General features: G+C 41.0%; 1 protein-coding gene across 2 annotated transcripts in view; it reads right to left on the reverse strand.

Annotated features, from left to right (window-relative positions):
• Positions 1 to 308: 308 nt before the first annotated feature.
• Positions 309 to 19742, reverse strand: part of TAF1B (TATA-box binding protein associated factor, RNA polymerase I subunit B) — a 35452-nt gene continuing 16018 nt past the window's right edge. The window contains exons 9-16 of one of the 2 annotated variants that reach the window (XM_077926352.1): positions 10926 to 11073; positions 7565 to 7742; positions 5978 to 6024; positions 4635 to 4725; positions 4012 to 4082; positions 3085 to 3301; positions 2823 to 2928; positions 979 to 994 (exon numbers count right to left, since the gene is read on the reverse strand). In XM_077926352.1, coding sequence (XP_077782478.1) covers positions 2844 to 2928; positions 3085 to 3301; positions 4012 to 4082; positions 4635 to 4725; positions 5978 to 6024; positions 7565 to 7742; positions 10926 to 11073 — 837 coding nt within the window. In that variant the 3' untranslated portion in view covers positions 979 to 994; positions 2823 to 2843. Of the gene's footprint in view, positions 995 to 2822; positions 2929 to 3084; positions 3302 to 4011; positions 4083 to 4634; positions 4726 to 5977; positions 6025 to 7564; positions 7743 to 10925; positions 11074 to 19742 lie in introns of both variants that reach the window. The other variant, XM_028722516.2, reaches the window with a different exon arrangement.

A 19742-nucleotide genomic window follows, 5' to 3' on the forward strand; every position in this document is an offset into this window, starting at 1 on the left:
CTGGAGATTTACGCAATAATTTGTTTTATTCACTACTATTAGGCTACATTCCTATGCCATTACAAATCTCCAAAGAACTAAAGGAATTCCAAAGGAGCAAGCCCAATCAATACATTTTAGCACCTGAGGTTAAAAAAAAATAATCCTATTCTAAACTGGGGTGTGGAGGGAATACAATGTTAAGCAACACAGAACTTGCCACCTGAAGCAGATGGCTCTCTGCCTCATGGAGCAGCCAACACCACTGATAAACCAGTAAGGTACCATCAGATTGTAGGATCACAGCATTAGGAATGCTAAATGGCAACTTCGTTTGAAAAAAAGAGAGGTTTATTTCAAAATACGTCAATATGTTTTTGTTGTTACAATAGCGAACAAGAAGTTCAAAATGTATAAAAACACCTGAAAATTTTACAATATCACTGGGGGGAAACAGTGTTTAGTTTAGTGGATCACATTATCACCCACCCTGCAACAATCTGTAAGGTCCAATTCAGACATCGCATTCTCAATCTAATAAATGTGCTTTGCAATAAAAGCTTCCCAGTGTGGATGCAAACGAGAAACTGATTTAAAGTATTTTTGTATGAAGCAGCCCAATTTGTTTCTGCTCCAACAAACTGTGGTAGCTGGACTAGGAACGTGACATCTGAAGTACGAACAAACTGCAGAGCAGCTGCATCTGTCTTAATGTGGTGATGTCAGTAAATCTCACTTAATGAGTATGAATTTTCCGTATAGGTTATTGCACTTACTGAAGGTCTTCGCTCTCTTGAGATAAGTCTTTGGTTTTTAAAGCTTTCCACCTTTTCAAACTTTGGAGAGTATGGATTTTTTACGAAGTTCTGTATAGAAGAGTTTATGTTCAATCGCGCAGACTTCTTCATGGATGAGAGAGGGCTTCACCCGCAGGATGAAGGAGAACAGATTTAAAACAAACTGGTAGGAATGAGGAAAATTTGACTCTTTAAAGTATGCCAAATGACCACACGCCCTAGAAAAGGGGAAAAAAATAGAAAACAGCCCACAAATTTATTCCAAATTACAACATCTAGAAAAACGGGTACACATCCTATCATTATTCAAGCTCTTCTTGTACCACTACAGCTAAGCATTTATAGACAGCACTTGTAATCTGCAAAGTGTTTTGTAAGTGTTTGCTCTGCTTGCTTTGTGAACAATCCTGTTGAGCCGCATGATCCCTGCTTTAAAGATAGGCGACTCACTCTCAAAGAGACAGAAACTTAGGCATGGCCGTACAAAGAATTCACAAATGCGGAAGACCTTGAACCCGATTCTTACTTTTTAAAGAAACCCATTCTAAAGCCCTGTTCACACAAAGCAGTGGAATGTGTGGCGTGGGAGCTGCTCAAAATATAAACGGCAAAGAGTTTGCTACATATGGCAAGCTGCACTCAATAACTCTTGTGCAAATTTGCTGGTTTCGCTCTTCCAACCATCGTGAGCACCCAGATTTATGTAGTGGATTGCTTTACGTAAACAGCTGTGTGTGTGTGTGTGTGCACAGCAGACTCCAAGCTGTTTGGGTTTTAAGAAGTCACAGTGCTACTGTTTGTGTGCCTGAATTAGAAGTAAGGGGCTGTATCCAATGCAGCAGCAATCTGATTACACCACAGGACTTCTCCTTCCTCTCCTCTCCCCACATGACCCCAAAATTTGCTTCACAGGGGCACCCAAGCATCTGGGGGCAGACTCTTAGGGTGCATGATATTTGAGGGTGCATGATAGGCTGCAGGGAAGAAGAGAGGAGAAAGGAAGCTCAGTTGCACAAGTCTTTCCTAGATGATATTTTACGCTGTCTTATTCCATTGGAAGTCACTTTGATTCTTGCTGGTAGAACGGCAGGATACAAAAGATGAAACAAACACCTATCTCCAGCCTTCTAGCCCCTGGAATATACTGGGCATCGGTTTAAGAGCAGTACCAGACTAAAACCAGTACTAAGAACTAAGTAAGGAAAACGTGCTTCTGTCAATTAGGAGAAGAAAGTTTCTCTTGACAAACGTTTCCAGAGTCCAAATGTGTCCCTCTTGGTTCTAACTTATGTGGAAAATTACAAGAGGATGTTAGAAGTATATATAATTGATCTTTTTAAGCAAAAAAGACGTTTTGGTTCTTCTTCCAAAAATGAGGTTCACAATTCTAAAATCTACTTCTGATCTCTTAACCATGGAAGATGGTTGAAAGCTTTACAGGTTGGTAGTTTTAAGTGCGTACTACAGAGGTGACCAACACCTGGGCCACTTAGAAATGCAAGAAAGAAAGGAACTAGGTAATCTGGGTTTATTACATAGCCACAGGCTACTGGCTACCTTTTCATGTGGTTAGGTCTACTACCCAATAAGGTTTTTTTGTAAGTGCTTACTCTACATTGTACCCTGAACCAATCTCTCTATCTGATGTAGCCACAATCAAGAATGATAGTGGTACTGACCATAGGAAAGGCTACTCAGGATCCCATTTTAATCTGATTTAAAATAAAGGTTTGACACCGACACAACACAGACTCAAAGCGCTAACACTACAGAACTGGCAAAAAGCAGCACATTAAATTTTTCAGCAGCCAGAATCATTACTTGAATGCATGAATTCTGTTCTCCTTCCAGCAATAAAGTAGCATGTATGTAAATCTTTTAGGTCTCTCTCTCTCTCCCTCTCTCTCCCTCTCTCTCTCTCCCTCTCTCTCTCTCTCTCTCTCTCTCTCTCTCTCTCTCGTCTTCCACCTCACACTGCCTGCTGGCAGAATAACATATATTGTTCAACAAGAAATCTATCATTAAAGGATGTTGTGATTAATATACTTAAGCAAACTTTAATGTCCTCTACCATATGTTCTTGTTCATAATACTGCATCTTTCTTCCAAACTGGTGATGAATAATAAAAAAAAAGGCAAAAATGTAGGATACCTGAAAGGCAGCAAAATGTAACAGATAGGCGGGGTATAAATAATAAATTATTAGTATTAGTATTATTATATTCAAGTCAACACATTCTACAAGTCTTCTTCTCACAAACGCTAACACATTTAGAACACATTTTCTACAGGGATGTCAAACACTTACTTCCGTTTGCACAGTGCAGTCGTACACAACCAATACTTTCTGTTCAGAGTTGTTAATGCGTCACCTTTTGGTTGCAAAATCCCAACCAGGCTGTGCCCGTGGAAACAATCTATTTCCTCAGTCCAGTTTAGCTGGAAACTTGAGGGGCTCCGCTTCTCAGCAGGTTCCACAGAACCAGACAGTGTTCGGAACTGCCTTTGAAGGTCCACTACCATTTCTGTACAAAGCGAAATGTAACAATGAGCCACAAAAAATTTTAAAGGCTGTTTCAGAAAGAAAGAAAGGCTGGAAGACTTTTATAAAGGAAGCAAACTTCACAAGGCACACCCAAATGCTGAATATAAGTTATTCTCCAAAGACCTTAGTAATTCTGGTGATAGTAAAAAAATTATCAGAACGTAGCATCTTCTTGAAGAATTTGGGTGTCTCATGACAGGAACTTTAATGGAAAGTTTAAATAATTTCCAACAGCTGTACACATCACATGGGAAGAACTGACATATGGAAAAAGAGGAGTGTGGCCTGCCGGCCTTTTCTTTCTTTCTTTCTTTCTTTCTTTCTTTCTTTCTTTCTTTCTTTCTTTCTTTCTTTCTTTCAGAAAGGAACTCTAGCATTGTCTTTGTCAGGTTCCTCTCTTTTCCCAGAGTGCACCTGTCAATCTACCGTATTTACAGTGCAGGAAGCAGAGTCAGGAAGGCCTCAAGAATATTCCAAAATGCTTTCTGGGAGAATGGCTCAATATTACATATTTGAGCCGTGTAAGGCTTAACGGCAGATGGTAGTTCTGTTCCTACTTCCTTGCCAGACTGAGAATCCAGTCCCCTTTCTCCCTATGCCTCAGATGTGGCCAGGTTCTTAAGAACTGAATTCAACCTATGGGGAGGGGGGAAGAGTCATGTTTGAGGAAAGGAAGAGGGAATCACTTACGTCTTTTCTTGAGGAAAGCATATGTTTCGTGGACAAAAAACAATAGTGGCTTCTCACATCTCCATAAATGTCTGAAGATGCAAAAAAAGAAAAGAAAAAGAAAAAAGAAATATTTGGGGGTGGAGGAAAGAGAAGACAACACACGGTGGATTATCGTCACAACAACCATATCCTTAACTATGATCTAAACCTGTTATAGAACAGTTGAATACAATTACCTGTTTGGTTTCACCATTCACCCCAAAAATGCCAAAAGTGAAATATCTTCCATTAATACCGCTGCGGCTACTTAGGGGAAATAGCAGTGTAGTGCTAAAAACCCCTCCCACCAGAGCTTAATCATCTCTCCACCAAGGCTACTTTCTACAGAAGCCTTCCCCATACATTCCTCAAAATATTCCTCCCATTCCTTTTACAATCAATCAATCAATCAATCAATGTCAGCAATGGTATCAGAAGCAAAAAGAAAAACCCACCAAAAACATTTACAAAGAGAGATTTCCTAAGACATTACAGATGGGTCTACCCATTTTAATTCGTATCTTCAGGTACTGCCCATTCCTATCATGCCCTTTTAATTTCTCCAACCCAAATCAGAGACTGTCAGTCTATGAACACCACACCTGATTCTTCCTTCGTTAAATTTCTTCTGCTCCACATCCAGAGCATTCTTTACAACTAGGTACCATTTCCGAATGTCAAACACTGGACAGCCTATAGTGAAAATGAACGAATTAAGTTTTAACTTTTATTCCATCCTTCTTTCAACGAATTTAAAATCAGCGTGGCCTCGTTATTTCTGCGCAAGATCAGAGAAGACCAAGAAAGCTCCACATCAAATTCCACATACACCACGCAGGGTTCGAAACTCCCACTGTTCTAGGCACATTTTGAGACAGGGAATTTCATTAGCGCGAGTGGTTCCTGAGCTCTGGGTACAGTACTGCGCCTAAGATTTCAGATTAAAACTGCAGAGCGGAAGGAAAGGAGGACCTTTTTCTGCCTCCCCACTTCCAGCTACTCTCCGAAGACTGGAGAAGAGACCCCCTTAAGAATATTAGGGGGGTGGGCAGGAGAAGGACTAGACAGTGTGAAAAGTGAACATAATCTTTTAGCTGCAGTTCATTCACTTTCAGCTTTGTATTCTTGTTATAAAAAAACGTGCCTGGACATTAGGTTGTTGCATCCCTAGCCTAGGTGCCATTTAGCTCTTAGCTTTCATATCTCAGTTTCTAACACTGACACCACACTATACTGACTCTTGTTAAGCTGCGATTAAAAGTATTGCATTCGTTTTTCAGCATTCTAGGATATCCAGCTTTAAGGGCATATTTGTATGAACAGATATCCAATTCTTCTTGGATGTTATCCAAGGGAGGAGGGATTCAAACCAAATGATCTGCCTTACACCATCTTGTGAGACTTATTTGAGGGACTAGATCTACTGCTGACCACATCGTTACTACATAGTTGGGAATACAGCAATGATCTACCCAAGTTAACAGAAAACTAGTTAGGTTTAAAGAAGGCTAAAGCCAGCTGGGAAACGTGAGGGCAACAGGCATGAGGACAGAGAGGAACAGAGGAGAGGAAGAATGTGATCCTGTAGCCGGTCCCTGATCTCTTTAGAGCAACTGAAGGATGAGCTATCTTACATCTGCACGGGAGTTTCTGGAAACTGAGCCTTTGTCAGTTTCTATCATTTGCTATGCAACCTCTGCATCTAAAAATTAAGAGACTACAGTCATTCAGATATTGCTAGGAAGCCACATGCAAATGTAAAAAGCTCCTTTTTCACATGTAGATTTGGGCAGCTCTTTCATACATTCGTATGACTTACACTTTCTTTTCAATTCACATACTCTACTGAAAGAGCTTCCACGACTGTCTTGCATGTATGCTAGCATCTTAAAATATAGTTGGCAATGCAAAACTTATACTAAGCTTCTTCTAAAGTATTTGGTACCTTCTTCTTTCCTTTTGTTTCTCTCTTCGGCATAGTCTGCTAGTAACCTGAAAATATATCCAACAGATTCAGAGGGTTTTTTTAAATTGAAAACATGGTCCCCATTTTTTCAAACTATTCAAGCATATTTAAAATCTGAGCCACTCTAATGAATCCAAAGGCCTTATCTCTTAGGTTAAAAATTTAAAATTGTAAGGGCTGGTTCAAACCTTGCTCATCCCATGTGAATGGCTTCCTCCTATGTTGGAGTTCTTGGATAACTGGGGACCATAGTGGCTAGCTCTGCAGGATATAGACCCTTACCCTCCAATTATTTCTCCAAATCCTTGGCCTCATCCCCCAGAGGGGAAGTCGGACCCCAGGGTCAGGACACCATTGGGCTTTACTTACATGGAACATCTTCATACAAGAATCTACTGTCATCTGGTGGGGGGGACGGGTTTCAACACTGACATGGACACTCATGTGATCAACACAACACAAGTGTGACAACCCTCGCTGCTTGAAACACACCCTTTTCTGCCTCCACATTACAAGGATGAGGATGATTTACTACCCTTCCTTAGCCATAGGGTTCCAAAAATTTAAAATACGACATCAAAAACAGCTTAAAGCAAATTGGACTGGGATAAGTAACATTTGAACCACTGCTATGTCAAATAAGACCAGGCCCTTTCAGAGCTGGGCTGCAGAGTTATTCTGCCTGACCAAGAGGGAAATGGCAAAACGGATTCTAGATGCTATGTGAATATACACAAATTGAATATTAAGGAAGCAATATGTTATATTTCTCTTATTCAGTGTTCCATTTGTTTATTCCAATGATTCTCAAACTTTTTTTCTCTGGGCCACACTTCCATGATTAAAGTTTACTCATCTCACACCATTTTCTTCATTGATAAGAAATACATTGGAAAACAAAAAGAAACAACTCCCAGCAGTGCTTAATTCATACCACAGAACACAACTATTTTATCGTAAGATCATAGGACAGCCAGAAAGTATAAAGCAATGCAGCTACGTAAGAAGATGAATCATTCCCAAAAGATAATTATAAGCAAGCCTCTTATGTATGCACCTTATACAAACTCAATGAGAGGTGTGAGCTTGCTTTTGCCAGGTAATGTCATTTATATTAGGTCTAATTTGAGACAAACGAACTCTCATCTCCTCATCAATGCAAAGAAGCCTTTCTCTTTTCTGATCTTTCTTATTGGTCAGAGTTGGAGAACGGCAGAAGAACAGCCAATGCTATTCTCCAGCACTCTATTCAAACGGCGATTCTGGATCACAACCTAGGACTGTCCTCAGTACCATTTGATACTCTCATTTTGAAAAGATATCGAGCCATATTTTGCAAATTAAAAAAACCATGTTTTGATACTATACTGCACTGAAATATTTAAGCATTTCTTTGTCCTCGAATCTTCCTGCCATGCTTGCCATCCTCTCTTGCCGCACCACACCCTTTGAGAACCACTGACCTAGTCCTTAGCGGTAATAAAAATAGCAGTCTAGGATTTTTGTGGCCCTGGACTGCAATAAGTCGGCAAGTTTACGTTTGTTATAACGGCAGCGCACACTTACCATTCATAATGGTCATCCAGCAAGAACAGCATTTTCAGCACCACGACTACCACAGCTACGGCAAGAATATCGTATTTCACATTCTGAGCTGATTTATTCTCAGGACAAAGTGTCAGGAAGTCCACTTCACCAACGCCAGTTTTTTTTACCACTCTGCACGTCCACTTGTGCATATCATCTGAATTAAGAAGAGGATAAACTTCAAATGCTATGGAAGTCCAACACAAAGAACTAGAGTTGGAACAAACCTTGGGAGATTTATCCAGTCCAATGGTGGGGAACCAGACCTAATAAGGCTAGCCAGGCCTCCCCATTTGGCTCGCAATACTGCTCCACCAGGTCTTGCCACGGCTGGCAAGTCTTTAAAGGTACACAAAAATTGTTCATAATAGACGTGTGAGTGTTGCTCTATTCCTAGTAGACTAGTTGAGCATGTTTTAGTCATTTAAGTGTACATGTGCACAATTGTGTTTGTGGGGGAAAGCTTTACTTTCAAACGGGGTCACCAGTGAGGTGTACGAACTGTTTCTGATTATGGAAGGGAATCAACAATTTAGGCAGGTGAATGCTGGCGGTATTTCAGAGTATACTGACAACCCCTCTGGAATCTGATGAGGCAGTTGATTCATGACATCCTTGCTAAACTGGAAAAGTAAGAAATTGTGTTCCTTGTGTCTTCGAAGACACCTGTACAGCAATGTGAAGATTGTAGCTACAGTTAAAGTGTCGTAAAAAAGAAGTACAAATGCACCTTTTCTTAAAAGAAGAAATGTTAAAATACAAGGCAACCTATCGATCTGTGGTAGCAGTACTGCTTAAACCTTATTTTTGCTGTGCGTGAAGACGTGATCCAACCCAAATTTAGGACGCAAAGTGTTATTAATTTCTGTTGGAGCATTAAGTTTCTGCTTTAATCTGTGCTGCATTAAGGACAATGGAACTTTACAGGGTTTAACTTTGATTGGATAACCTTCCTCAATCAGATCCATTTTGTGCTTTGCAATTTTCAAAAGGTACATGCAGGACTGGCATTATAACACAGCAGTCCCAATTCTCTTAAACATGGTTTTAAGACTGAGTAAGTTCAGGGCTTCCACCACCTCCCTGCTATGTCATTTCCCTCCCTCCTTCATCAGCATCAGTCATGGTATAACCAAAGCTAATACTAACAAAATAGATCAATCCTTGGCTAAAAGCTAACCATGATTAATACCGGCAATGGGACAAACAGCACTGTGCCCTAATTAATGCTGAAATGAGCGAGGAATTTCCACTGGATAAGAGAAGGGTCGTGCCACAGCCTGCTTCCTATTCTAGTTTATTTATATTCATATTTCTAGGCTGCTTTCTCACCTGTAAGCAGCTGGTTATGCAAGTATGAATATGATTACTGCAGCAGCATGCAGAGTCTAAGAATAAATTAATACTGAATATTACATCTGGAATTCTAAGAGCACTGTCAACTTTTGGTATCCAAACCAGTCTTTCCAAGATGTTCTTGAACTAAAATCTCTGACCACTGGCCATGCTAGCTAGGAATGATTGGAATTATAGACTAACAACATCTACAGACCCAAAGTTGAGAAAGTCTGGTTCGGATACTAAAAGTTGACAATGATCCAACTCTGATCCAAACCACAGCTTCCAAAAATTATGACCAAAATAAAATGTTTCAACAGGAAACATTACATATATTGTAGCGGAAACTCTGCGATATATCTCAAAGTGATTTAAGAACAATAGTCCTGTTTACTTAAGCACCTAAAAAATCCTGTTTCATTGAAAATACATAGTGAAAGGGAAAATAATAAAATCTAAAGGGAAGACATGAAATGTACAATCCTATACACGATTACCTGAGAGGAAGTCACGTTGAACATAATGAGACTTATTTCTTAGTGAACCGACATAGGTGTGTACTATTAGGAACCCAGCAATACGGAGGAACACCTTATTTTTCTTACATATGAATCTCATTTTCTCCAAAGAGTGATTGGGTAGAATGAAATGGTCAGCTATAAGTGACTTTAATTGTTCTGTTAACATGACTCAGCAGCAAAGAGGATCACAACCTTCTTTTTCATGCTGTGTTATTAAAACTCGAGCAGATGTGTCTGGAAAACATTTAATTCTGCTGCTGCCCTAGTGATTAAGTATTTGAACTCCTTCTTGTAATAAAGAGAAGATGAATGTGTGTCTATATGAAGCTACATAGAAGAGACAGTGAAGAAAGTAACATGTTTGCAGACATGATCCGTCCTTATATTTAGTCAAGTTTTATTTTCATATTCAGTGGATTCAGAAACAGGATTTCATATACCAAAAAGGTTTAGAGTGTGACTGTTTTAATTATTTTAGTATAGGACCAGGGAAGAAGTTAATTGAAAGCTTAACTCAACACCCGTGAGGCTTAACTCAACACCCGTGAGGCTTAACTCAACACCCGTGAGGCTTAACTCAACACCCGTGAGGCTTAACTCAACACCCGTGAGGCTTAACTCAACACCCGTGAGGCTTAACTCAACACCCGTGAGGCTTAACTCAACACCCGTGAGGCTTAACTCAACACCCGTGAGGCTTAACTCAACACCCGTGAGGCTTAACTCAACACCCGTGAGGCTTAACTCAACACCCGTGAGGCTTAACTCAACACCCGTGAGGCTTAACTCAACACCCGTGAGGCTTAACTCAACACCCGTGAGGCTTAACTCAACACCCGTGAGGCATACATTCTGTCTACTGAGCTCACAACAACCAGGTGAGGTAGGCTTGGTGAATAGATAGTCACTTTCCCAAGTTATCTATTATGCCAGCGTTTCCCAAACTTGAGTCCCCAGTTGTTTTTTGGACTACAGTTCCGATCATCCCTGACCACTGGTCCTGCTAGCTAGGGATAATGGGAGTTGTAGTCCAAAAGCAGCTGGAGACCCGAGTTTGGGAAACCCTGTCCTGTGCTTCTTCACTGAGCAGGGATCTGAACCTGTATTTCTCAGTTGCGAGTTCAGTGCTCAAGCCGCTGTCCCACACTGGCTCACTCATAAATATTGAGCCATTGGCTTGGTTTGGCAGATCTTAGAGCATCAGCCATAAGTTTCAAATATAAAGCCCTAGAAGTCCCCATGCTACTACCAACTTGAAGTCCATGAAAAACTCTGAATTTGCCATATGGAGAGAAACCCAGCCAGATGGGTGGGGTATAAATTATTATTATTATTATTAAAATCAGAATGTGCTTTTGACATTAGCACAGGAAAGGCTATTTAAAAGGACTTGATAATGTATAATTTTTGTTTGTTGGGAAAAATAGGGTGAACATTAAATTGGGTGTTACAAAACACATCCCTCCCCCACATGCCCTTACCAGGCAAGTTGGCTTCCATCAAATACTTCATGCACAGAATGTTCGGATGAAGGAAGCTGCCTTCTGCTATATCTGGAAAACAAGGTAGCTTCAGGTATACAGCAAGGGCCTGCGTCTTTTCGTGAACATCTTCATACGCAGGCCAAGACTGGAAAACAAAATCGAAAATAAGTGTCATCATTAGAACGAAAGCACATTTGCCCTCTATAAAAATCTGATCTGCTTCTTGGGGGACTCCACAAAGCACCAAACATTATGCCGAGTTGTTCTTTTAGCCTGGAAGTTTCTTCGCTCTTTTGAGAAACCCCTAATGAAAACATAAATACAACAACAGGAAAAACCAAAAAGAGATCTATTATCAGTTAAGCTAGAACCTCTTTAGCCCTGTAAATACACAGCATTGCTGCTTTTAACTGCTTTGAACAATATTTTGGGCACAAGGTCCTATTTACAACATAAGCCAAAGGATAAGGCATCCATACCACAGTTAGCTGAAAAGCAAGTTAAAGCAAACCTACGTGATCCTAAAACTTCTAGAAAGCTTTAGAAAACTTATTTCAAAGTGTACCTTTAGGTTTTTAATGCACTGATTCATATTACTTTATGAACAGAGAAGGCAATAACCATTTTTCTAATATAAATGGATGAATAATATTTTATTTCAATCAAACTTATTTTCTGATAGCTTCAGGGTATGTTACAGGTTGCATTATAAAGATAGAAATGTAAACCTGGTTTGTTTGATTTTGGCCTCACTTCAATAAGAGAGAGAAAAGGGGTTTCACCCCACAGCAAACCACACAAAAAAAGGAAAGAGAATTTGCAAGTGTAGAAAAGTTACTGAACTTAAAACATGAAAAATACTATTGGAACCTAAAACAAACAAACACTTCAGAAATTTTGAGTTTGATCCCAACAACCACAAGCAGAGTTCCACTCCCAAACATATAGACTCTCATTGCTTGGGAGGGGGGGGAATGTATTGCCTGGGTGCCCAGAGATGTTGGCTTGGATTGCTAGCCAGTTATTATTTGTTACCACCAACCTCCTCTTCTCCCCAATTTTCTCTGACACATGCCGGAAGGTTTGGAGGAAGAGGTAGTCCCTTGTCCCTTCAATCCGCTGTGGCCTTGAGGGAGGAGGTGGTCTTTTGTGTGCTGCTATGTTCTTTGGCGGTTCGAATCCCCGCGATGGGGTGAGCTCCCGTTGCTCGGTCCCTGCTCCTGCCCACCTAGCAGTTTGAAAAGCACGTCAAAGTGCAAGCAGATAAATAGGTACCACTCAGCCGGGAAGGTAAACGGCGTTTCCGTGCGCTGCTCTGGTTCGCAAGAAGCAGCTTAGTCATGCTGGCCACATGACCCGGAAGCTGTACGCTGCCTCCCTCGGCCAGTAAAGCGAGATGAGCACCGCAACCCCAGAGTCGTCCCCGACTGGACCTAATGGTCAGGGGTCCCTTTACCTTTACCTATGTTCTTTTCAACAGAGTCAAGGACACTTGCCTCTGGTGAGAACTTTTGTGGAAGTCTGCCTGTGTCCAAAAAGATCACATTAACCATCAAGTTTGCACTTACAAACAGGTGCCTATAAGTAGCACATACATGTTTCAGTCTCGATGGGATAATCTTAACACAGCTCTGTCATGATGGAAATTCTGTGAACATGTGTATTACAAAAGAAAGCATAAGAAGGAGGGGAGAGATGTCATGGGTTTTACAGAGAAAAGTGCTTATTAATGGCGTAGCAAAAAATATTCTGCTTTCTTTCCACGCATTTAGCATTCTGAAAACAAGACATCCATTCAAAAGTTTCATTTTTGATAATGCCAATTAAACAAACAAAGAAATAAACAAACAATAAAAACATTCTCAGGTTCCCCTGGAGTCCACAAATAGCACAAGGCATACACAACTCCAGCAAAAAGTTTACTCATGCATGTAAAATGTCTACAAGCTGTATTATGCTTGCAATCTTTCAGAGGAGCAAGTTTTTTTGTTTTTTTTAAAAGCAACCTTTTTGCCTGAAGCACTTTTCCTGAAAAACAAGAAATACATGCTTTACAGGACTGTTGCACATCAGGGTTTACGTCGGTCTTCAGACATTTCAGGATAGGTAGTCAAAGCAGCATTTAATAATGAGAGCTACAAGTTTGAAGGAATATGCTTTCCTTGGTATTCCACACATAAGAAGTATAGGAATAAGGTTATAAATATCTAATAAAGAAAAATTAACCGTCAAAAATATGCCCTGTTCAGGATGTAAATAAAAACTGAGCACCCAATTATTTTAGGATTTTACTGCACATTACTGGGATTTCAAAGGCTGAATTGACATCCGGGGGGAATTTCCAAAAGGCGGTGTTTTGTCAATTTGAAAAGTTGTGTTTTTGTAAATACTGTGGCACCTCTAGTTACGAACTTAATTCGTTCCGGAGGTCCATTCTTAACCTGAAACTGTTCTTAACCTGAAACACCACTTTAGCTAATGGGGCCTCCCGCCGCCGCGCGATTTCTGTTCTGTAAATAAATAAATAAAAAGCTCAACAACTTTGGGGTTTTCCTAAAGAAAATCCAGGGTGTCCTGGTTTATGGCAACCCTGAACTAGCTCTCTCAATCGAAGAAGCTGCCAAAGTCCCCCCCCCCCCACTTCTAAGGACATAAGCTGAAAGAGCATTGCATTATTAGGACCAAGAAATGTGTCATCAGAACTAATAGTCTAGCTCTGCATTTTGCCAGCCTCTCTTCTACCTCCAGGAGCAATCCAGCTGCACAAGTAACCCAATATTTGGGGGTCCACCAGCAAAGCAGAACTCAGCACAAGAAACCCCCCATGGATATTCAAGCAATACTACGCCTCCTGCATTTGCATGCCATGCGGCGCAGCAAATTTATTTGGCTGACTGTCACACCTACTCAGAAGGGCATTTCCCCTTCTCATCCGACTTGTCATCAGCCCTCCCCTTCCACCAAACCTTTTCATCCCACCATGGCATACTATTTTATAAGACCCTGTGGGTTAAACCACAGAGCCTAGGACTTGCCGATCAGAAGCCCTGCCCTGGACTCCATTTATTAGGGCTTGTCCACATTTGAGTGTTGATTCTGCTTAGCTGAATAAAGCACTACTGGGTCGCTGCCACCAGAGCTATACGTGTTGGGACGCGGGTGGCGCTGTGGGTTAAACCACTGAGCCTAGGACTTGCCGATCAGAAGGTTGGTGGTTTGAATCCCTGCGACGGGGTGAGCTCCCATTGCTCGGTCCCTGCTCCTGCCCACCTAGCAATTCGAAAGCATGTCAAAGTGCAAGTAGATAAATAGGTACCGCTCCTGCGGGAAGGTAAACGGCATTTCCATGCACTGCTCTGGTTCGCCAGAAGCGGCTTAGTCATGCTGGCCACATGACCCAGAAGCCAATAAAGCGAGATGAGCGCCACAACCCCAGAGTCGGCCATGACTGGACCTAATGGTCAGGGGTCCCTTTACCTTTAATCTAGTTGAACATGAGGGAATTACAGCACTGGGAATGATGCTTCTACCCGAATCATTTCCTCAAACATCCATATAAACATTTTAACTACTTTGAAGAAAGAGCTATTAGTCTTGTTTCCAAAAATGTTTATTTAAAACGAAACAGATCGTTATATTAAATGTGTCACAGCCCACGGCTTAATTTTAATTATCTGGTGATGAAAAACAATTCTAAGTGTTGGATTACAATTCTACTATTTGGACAGTGTCAGGGCGGGGGGGGTGGGGGGAATACTCCCGCAAATACAAGTACTACTGTACTGTTTCCCATATAAAGGAATATTTTTTTCCTATACAAAAAGTAACCTAAGTATGTATTTAGCCATATAATTTAGAACAGAACTGGAACGTTCAGAAACAGGAGAGTAGCAAACTTCCTCCACCCTAGGCCACTCCAATGCCTCCTCTGGCAAATCTATACTACTGAGATTTTCACTGTACTTTACATCTATTAGTGAACACCAGTATAGCACAGGGGTAGGCAGTGTGATGCCCTCCAACTCCCATTTGCATTGACAGCTCAGCACAAGGTGGGGAGGGCTGTTGTTTTTTAACCTCCCTGCACTCTACTGCTTGGGAAATGTGTTGATCACACAATTCTCCCCACAACAAGTTACCTCAGGATAGGAAGAAGGATGTGCTCCTGCAAGTATTACACACACACACACACACACACACACACTAAATAAAGCTTAATTCAAGTATGTAAATAAGCAGCGGGACTCCCTGTTAGTGGAATGCCAGCAGCCTCTCTTATGAGTTAAATTTCAGGCCTCAATTATTATTTTTTTAAGGTTAGCGGTAAAAAAAAAAAAAGGGACAAATTTTCAGGCTTTTCTAATAACTTTGAGCTACATCTGCATCAAATTCAGTTTTATGGAGCTAAATAATCCGGAAAGCCTTTTTTTAGGAAGTAATATAACACTTCAAGAAATTTTAAAGCAATTTTTAGGGTACATGTGTGTCAAATTTCAGAGCTCTAGCTCGGTGGGAGTTACCTGGTGAATTTCAATACCCAGTCAACTTTCTATCACAAAACACCCGCAAAAATCACTTGTAAAAGTAAACATGTTGCATATGCGATTAAGAGTATCACACAATACTGGAATATTGTAGATACAGAAATTTATGATGCAACAACACCAGTGCAACCAGTTGCCAATTATGTAAGGGCAATGACAATATTGCCATTGACTGCCAAATGCAAAACTTACAGCCAAACTGGTACGTGAAATAACAATGACCTAGTGACTCAGTGTTTTCTACACTGACATTTCTAAAATACAAATCAGATTAAGATTCCTTCTTCATTATTACCCCTTAATTGTTTTGTATTTTCCTTCAGCCTGCTAGTGTTTACATCCTTTCGCCTAATTCATACATCTGTTGGAAATTTTCTTTAACAGATAGGATTGTAAGGATTAAAATTGCTACATCAGAAGTAAACCCAAGTGCCCCCCCCACCTTCACAACCCCATTTAGATTAAGAAAGTGGGAACCATTTAGTTAATTTGAGAAGCAAGGGAAAGAGGTGAAATTTGCAACCACCAGGCTCAGGGTGGAGGTAATTTATTTTCACCATTGGTAGTAGCTTTTTTTAGGGCTAACAACAACAACAACAACAACTTTATTGTGCTGTTGCCACGAGCAGTATCAGCACCACCACAGCTTGTTTCTCATTGGCCAAGCTCCTACTGGGGAACTGGGTGCAGACGGAGGGAGAGTATAGCAGCTACCAATGGAGGCTATTGTATTTTTGTGGTGTCTGCCATTTCCACCCTTTGCAACAATGGTTTGGAACTAGTGCTGCATCCAGAGCATTGTGGGAAAGAAAATGGTGTCCAGACCACATACAGCTGTGGCAACACAATAAACTTAAAATTAAAAAAATAAAGGAAGACTAGAAGAAACTACTGCTGCTACAGCTAAATGGATAACAATGGTCAATCTGTCTATCACGAAGACACAGCTTTTGGTGCAGAGTAATGGAAACAAGTATATTTAACACAGGGCAGAAGTTCGGGTTTTCTATCTTTCAGACAAAGAAGGGGAGCTTTATATCTGATAATTCCATTCCTCGTCGGTGTGTTTTGTCCCCCAAAGAAGCAGGACAAGAAAAAGTGTGGGCAATAATGGTCTTATCACAGCACCTTCATATCTCTGAAAAGAACTGTAATATGTCCAATGGTATGTATACATTTTTCCATGTCCTGCTATTGACTCTAGTCAAACAGGTCTGGCAAATTTTTGTGGTGCTTCAGACACCTGATTGACCAACAACCGCAGTAGGTCAAGAGAATTGAGAATGCACTCCCAGAGCAACAATAGCTGTACCATACAACCTTAAACTCGAGTTGGGTATGCGAAATGATCATGTATTTCCAACTGAATTTAGTATACAGTGATTATTTGCTGGTTTTAAAAACTGGAGGGGTGTGTGGTTAGACTGATTAAAAAAAAAAAAAAAGAATTACCCATGCACTTTCAAGGTTTGATTGCTGTAATGCAGTCTATGAGGCTGTCTTTAAAGACAGCTTGAATATTACCCTACACTACCTTATAAGAAAGCGTTTTATCCCTAAAAGGAAGTATATGCATTTATACAATTAATAATAATAATAATAATAATAATAATAATAATAATAATAATAATAATGTATGCATATGCACAATGAAATGTTCATGGAGAAAAAAGATGATAGCATAAGAATAAAAATATATTCACCACGATAAGCGCAGGCTCAGACAGATTTTAGGACTCATTTTCTTTTCCTTTTCTGTACATTTTCCTCCCAAAAGAAAATGTAAAGTGGCTAACAGTAGCATACCAATATGAATACAATAATATAATATGCTTATTGGCACTGGAGTGTCTTTCATTTTTAGCATTACTGCAAACACAAATTTAATTTTTAACAGTTTTCCCACTAACTGAATTTTCAAGTTTCTCAAAAACAGTGGGGGGAATAAAGAGGAGGTAAGGAATGTTTAGAAAACAGAGAGAGCAGCGATGTAAAGGGTGGACACATATCTTCTAACATCTGTGAAGCACATGCTCCTGGTGATGTAACAAACGGAGGGTGTGCCTTGGGATTACTAAAGGGCCAACAAATGGCAGGAAAAAACTAATATGTGGGTGAACCACCTACAGCTTAACTTAGAGAGCTGCCTAATATCCTGGCTTGCTCTAAGGAATAAACAATTTGTGAAGGAGATGCAACACCCAGCTATGGAGATAAGATACTGGCAGCAGATTCCCTCCGAGCCAGATAAGATACTGGCAGCAGATTCCCTCCGAGCCAGAAACAGCCATGTCTGGCAATACCAATGAAATCAAGCTCTCGTGGGAAAAGGAACACCAGCCGTATAGGTGGTAAGCCCAGATTTGACTGGGGGAGAAGTTAGAAAATTTGAAATTAGATTGGGGTACTTGTGCAACGTGTTTCTCGCTGAGACTATGCCCTCCACTTGCCCTATCCACCTTCAATGTATCTTGAAGTAGCTGATGCAACCTGATCAGCATGTTGCATGAATATGGAATCACCAGTCCAATTCACACACTGTAAGAATGGCTTATCTTTCTCTCTCATGGTGTGCACACTTACACATTCACACCCCAACCACAGTCTCCACAGATCAACTCACACATCTCAGGCCGTGAGCAAGGAGATCTACATAGAAAACGAGTTTAAATCATTCACACAACCATATATGAATTCTGTTCTGCTGCTAGAAGATAAGGTAAAGGTAAAGGGACCCCTGACCATTAGGTCCAGTCATGGCCGACTCTGGGGTTGCGGCGCTCATCTCGCTTTATTGGCCGAGGGAGCAGGCGTACAGCTTCCAGGTCATGTGGCCAGCATGACTAAGCCGCTTCTGGTGAACCAGAGCGGCGCACGGAAACGCCGTTTACCTTCCCGCCGGAGCGGTACCTATTTATCTACTTGCACTTTGACGTGCATTCGAACTGCTAGGTTGGCAGGAGCAGGGACCAAGGAACGGGAGCTCACCCCGTCACAGGGATTCGAACCGCCGACCTTCTGATCGGCAAGTCCTGGGCTCTGTGGTTTAACCCACAGCGCCACCCGCATCCCATAGGGTTATTCATCACGGATTACACTTCTCGGCAGAAAAGAGCGTTTGCTGGATAGTCCTGTGAGGCAGATCTGCTTGAATAACACAATTAATTAAACTGGCATATACAGGGTGAGTCTTTTAAAGGAGGCCCCGTGGAACATGTGCACTCTGTATCCATGGGGCCTCTTCTAAAGGACTCACCCTGTATATATGGGGAATCATATAAAGCCACACCCGTTGACACACTAATTCAGCTTCTCTCTCACTCACAAATATTAAAAGATAATGGCAGAAAGCAAAATTAGTTTGAATTTGACCAACATTTCAGTAAGCCTATCTTCCTTCTCTGTTAAGCAATACTTCAGCAGGTAAGGACAAGCCAGAGTTTCTGTTACACAACAGCAGATTCCCGTGATACACCTGATTACAATAAATGTCAGAAATGAACTTCCTCCTCAGCTCTTTTTAAAGAGCCTCACCCTTGCTTATTGTCATTTCTGAAGCTGTTTCAAGAGAGAAAATAAAATGCTACTTATGTGTGGCACCTGTTAATTTCACTAACTCCAAACCGATTAAAAAAAGAAAGAGAGAGATTGAATAGAAGAGGTTCAGGTCCCCAAATCCTAACCAGAAAGACAAGGAAGCTGCTATTTTGGGCACGAAAGAAGGAGGGGTTTATCGAGAACTCAAATGCTTCATCTTGTAAGTCTCAAATAGGCACGACAGGTAAATTGGGACAGAACAAAATATATATATCCATCCTTCAAAGCTTCATTATCCTTCTGGCAAAATGAAAGCTAGATGCAGCATATTTGAGAAAAATAAACCATGATTTGAACACACACACCCCTACCTGACACAGAACATCCTGTTTGCCTGTCCATAACCACCACCTTTACTCACTTGGCTCACTAAAGCATCTCTGCCCAATTACAAGGAATAACTGGCATGAAATCAGGTTGTGTCATTGAGTCCAATGCAGGCAGGAATCCATGGAAAGGACAGGTGACAAGTGTATTTCCAGTAGACAACCTGGATACTGGCGCTGTGGTCCAAAATGCTCTCCATGGCCAAGAGTGAAACAAGAACCTGCTTGGAAGCAAAGCCTTACTTCCTTGTGAACAAGGACCTAGTTACGTCACTGTGGACTGGAAGCAGGGTACTACAGGAAAGGAATATAGTTTTGAGGACTGCCTATAAGTTCAGGAGAGAGAG

The sequence above is a fragment of the Podarcis muralis genome, chromosome 3 (genome assembly GCF_964188315.1).
Source record: "Podarcis muralis chromosome 3, rPodMur119.hap1.1, whole genome shotgun sequence".
NCBI lineage: Eukaryota > Metazoa > Chordata > Lepidosauria > Squamata > Lacertidae > Podarcis > Podarcis muralis.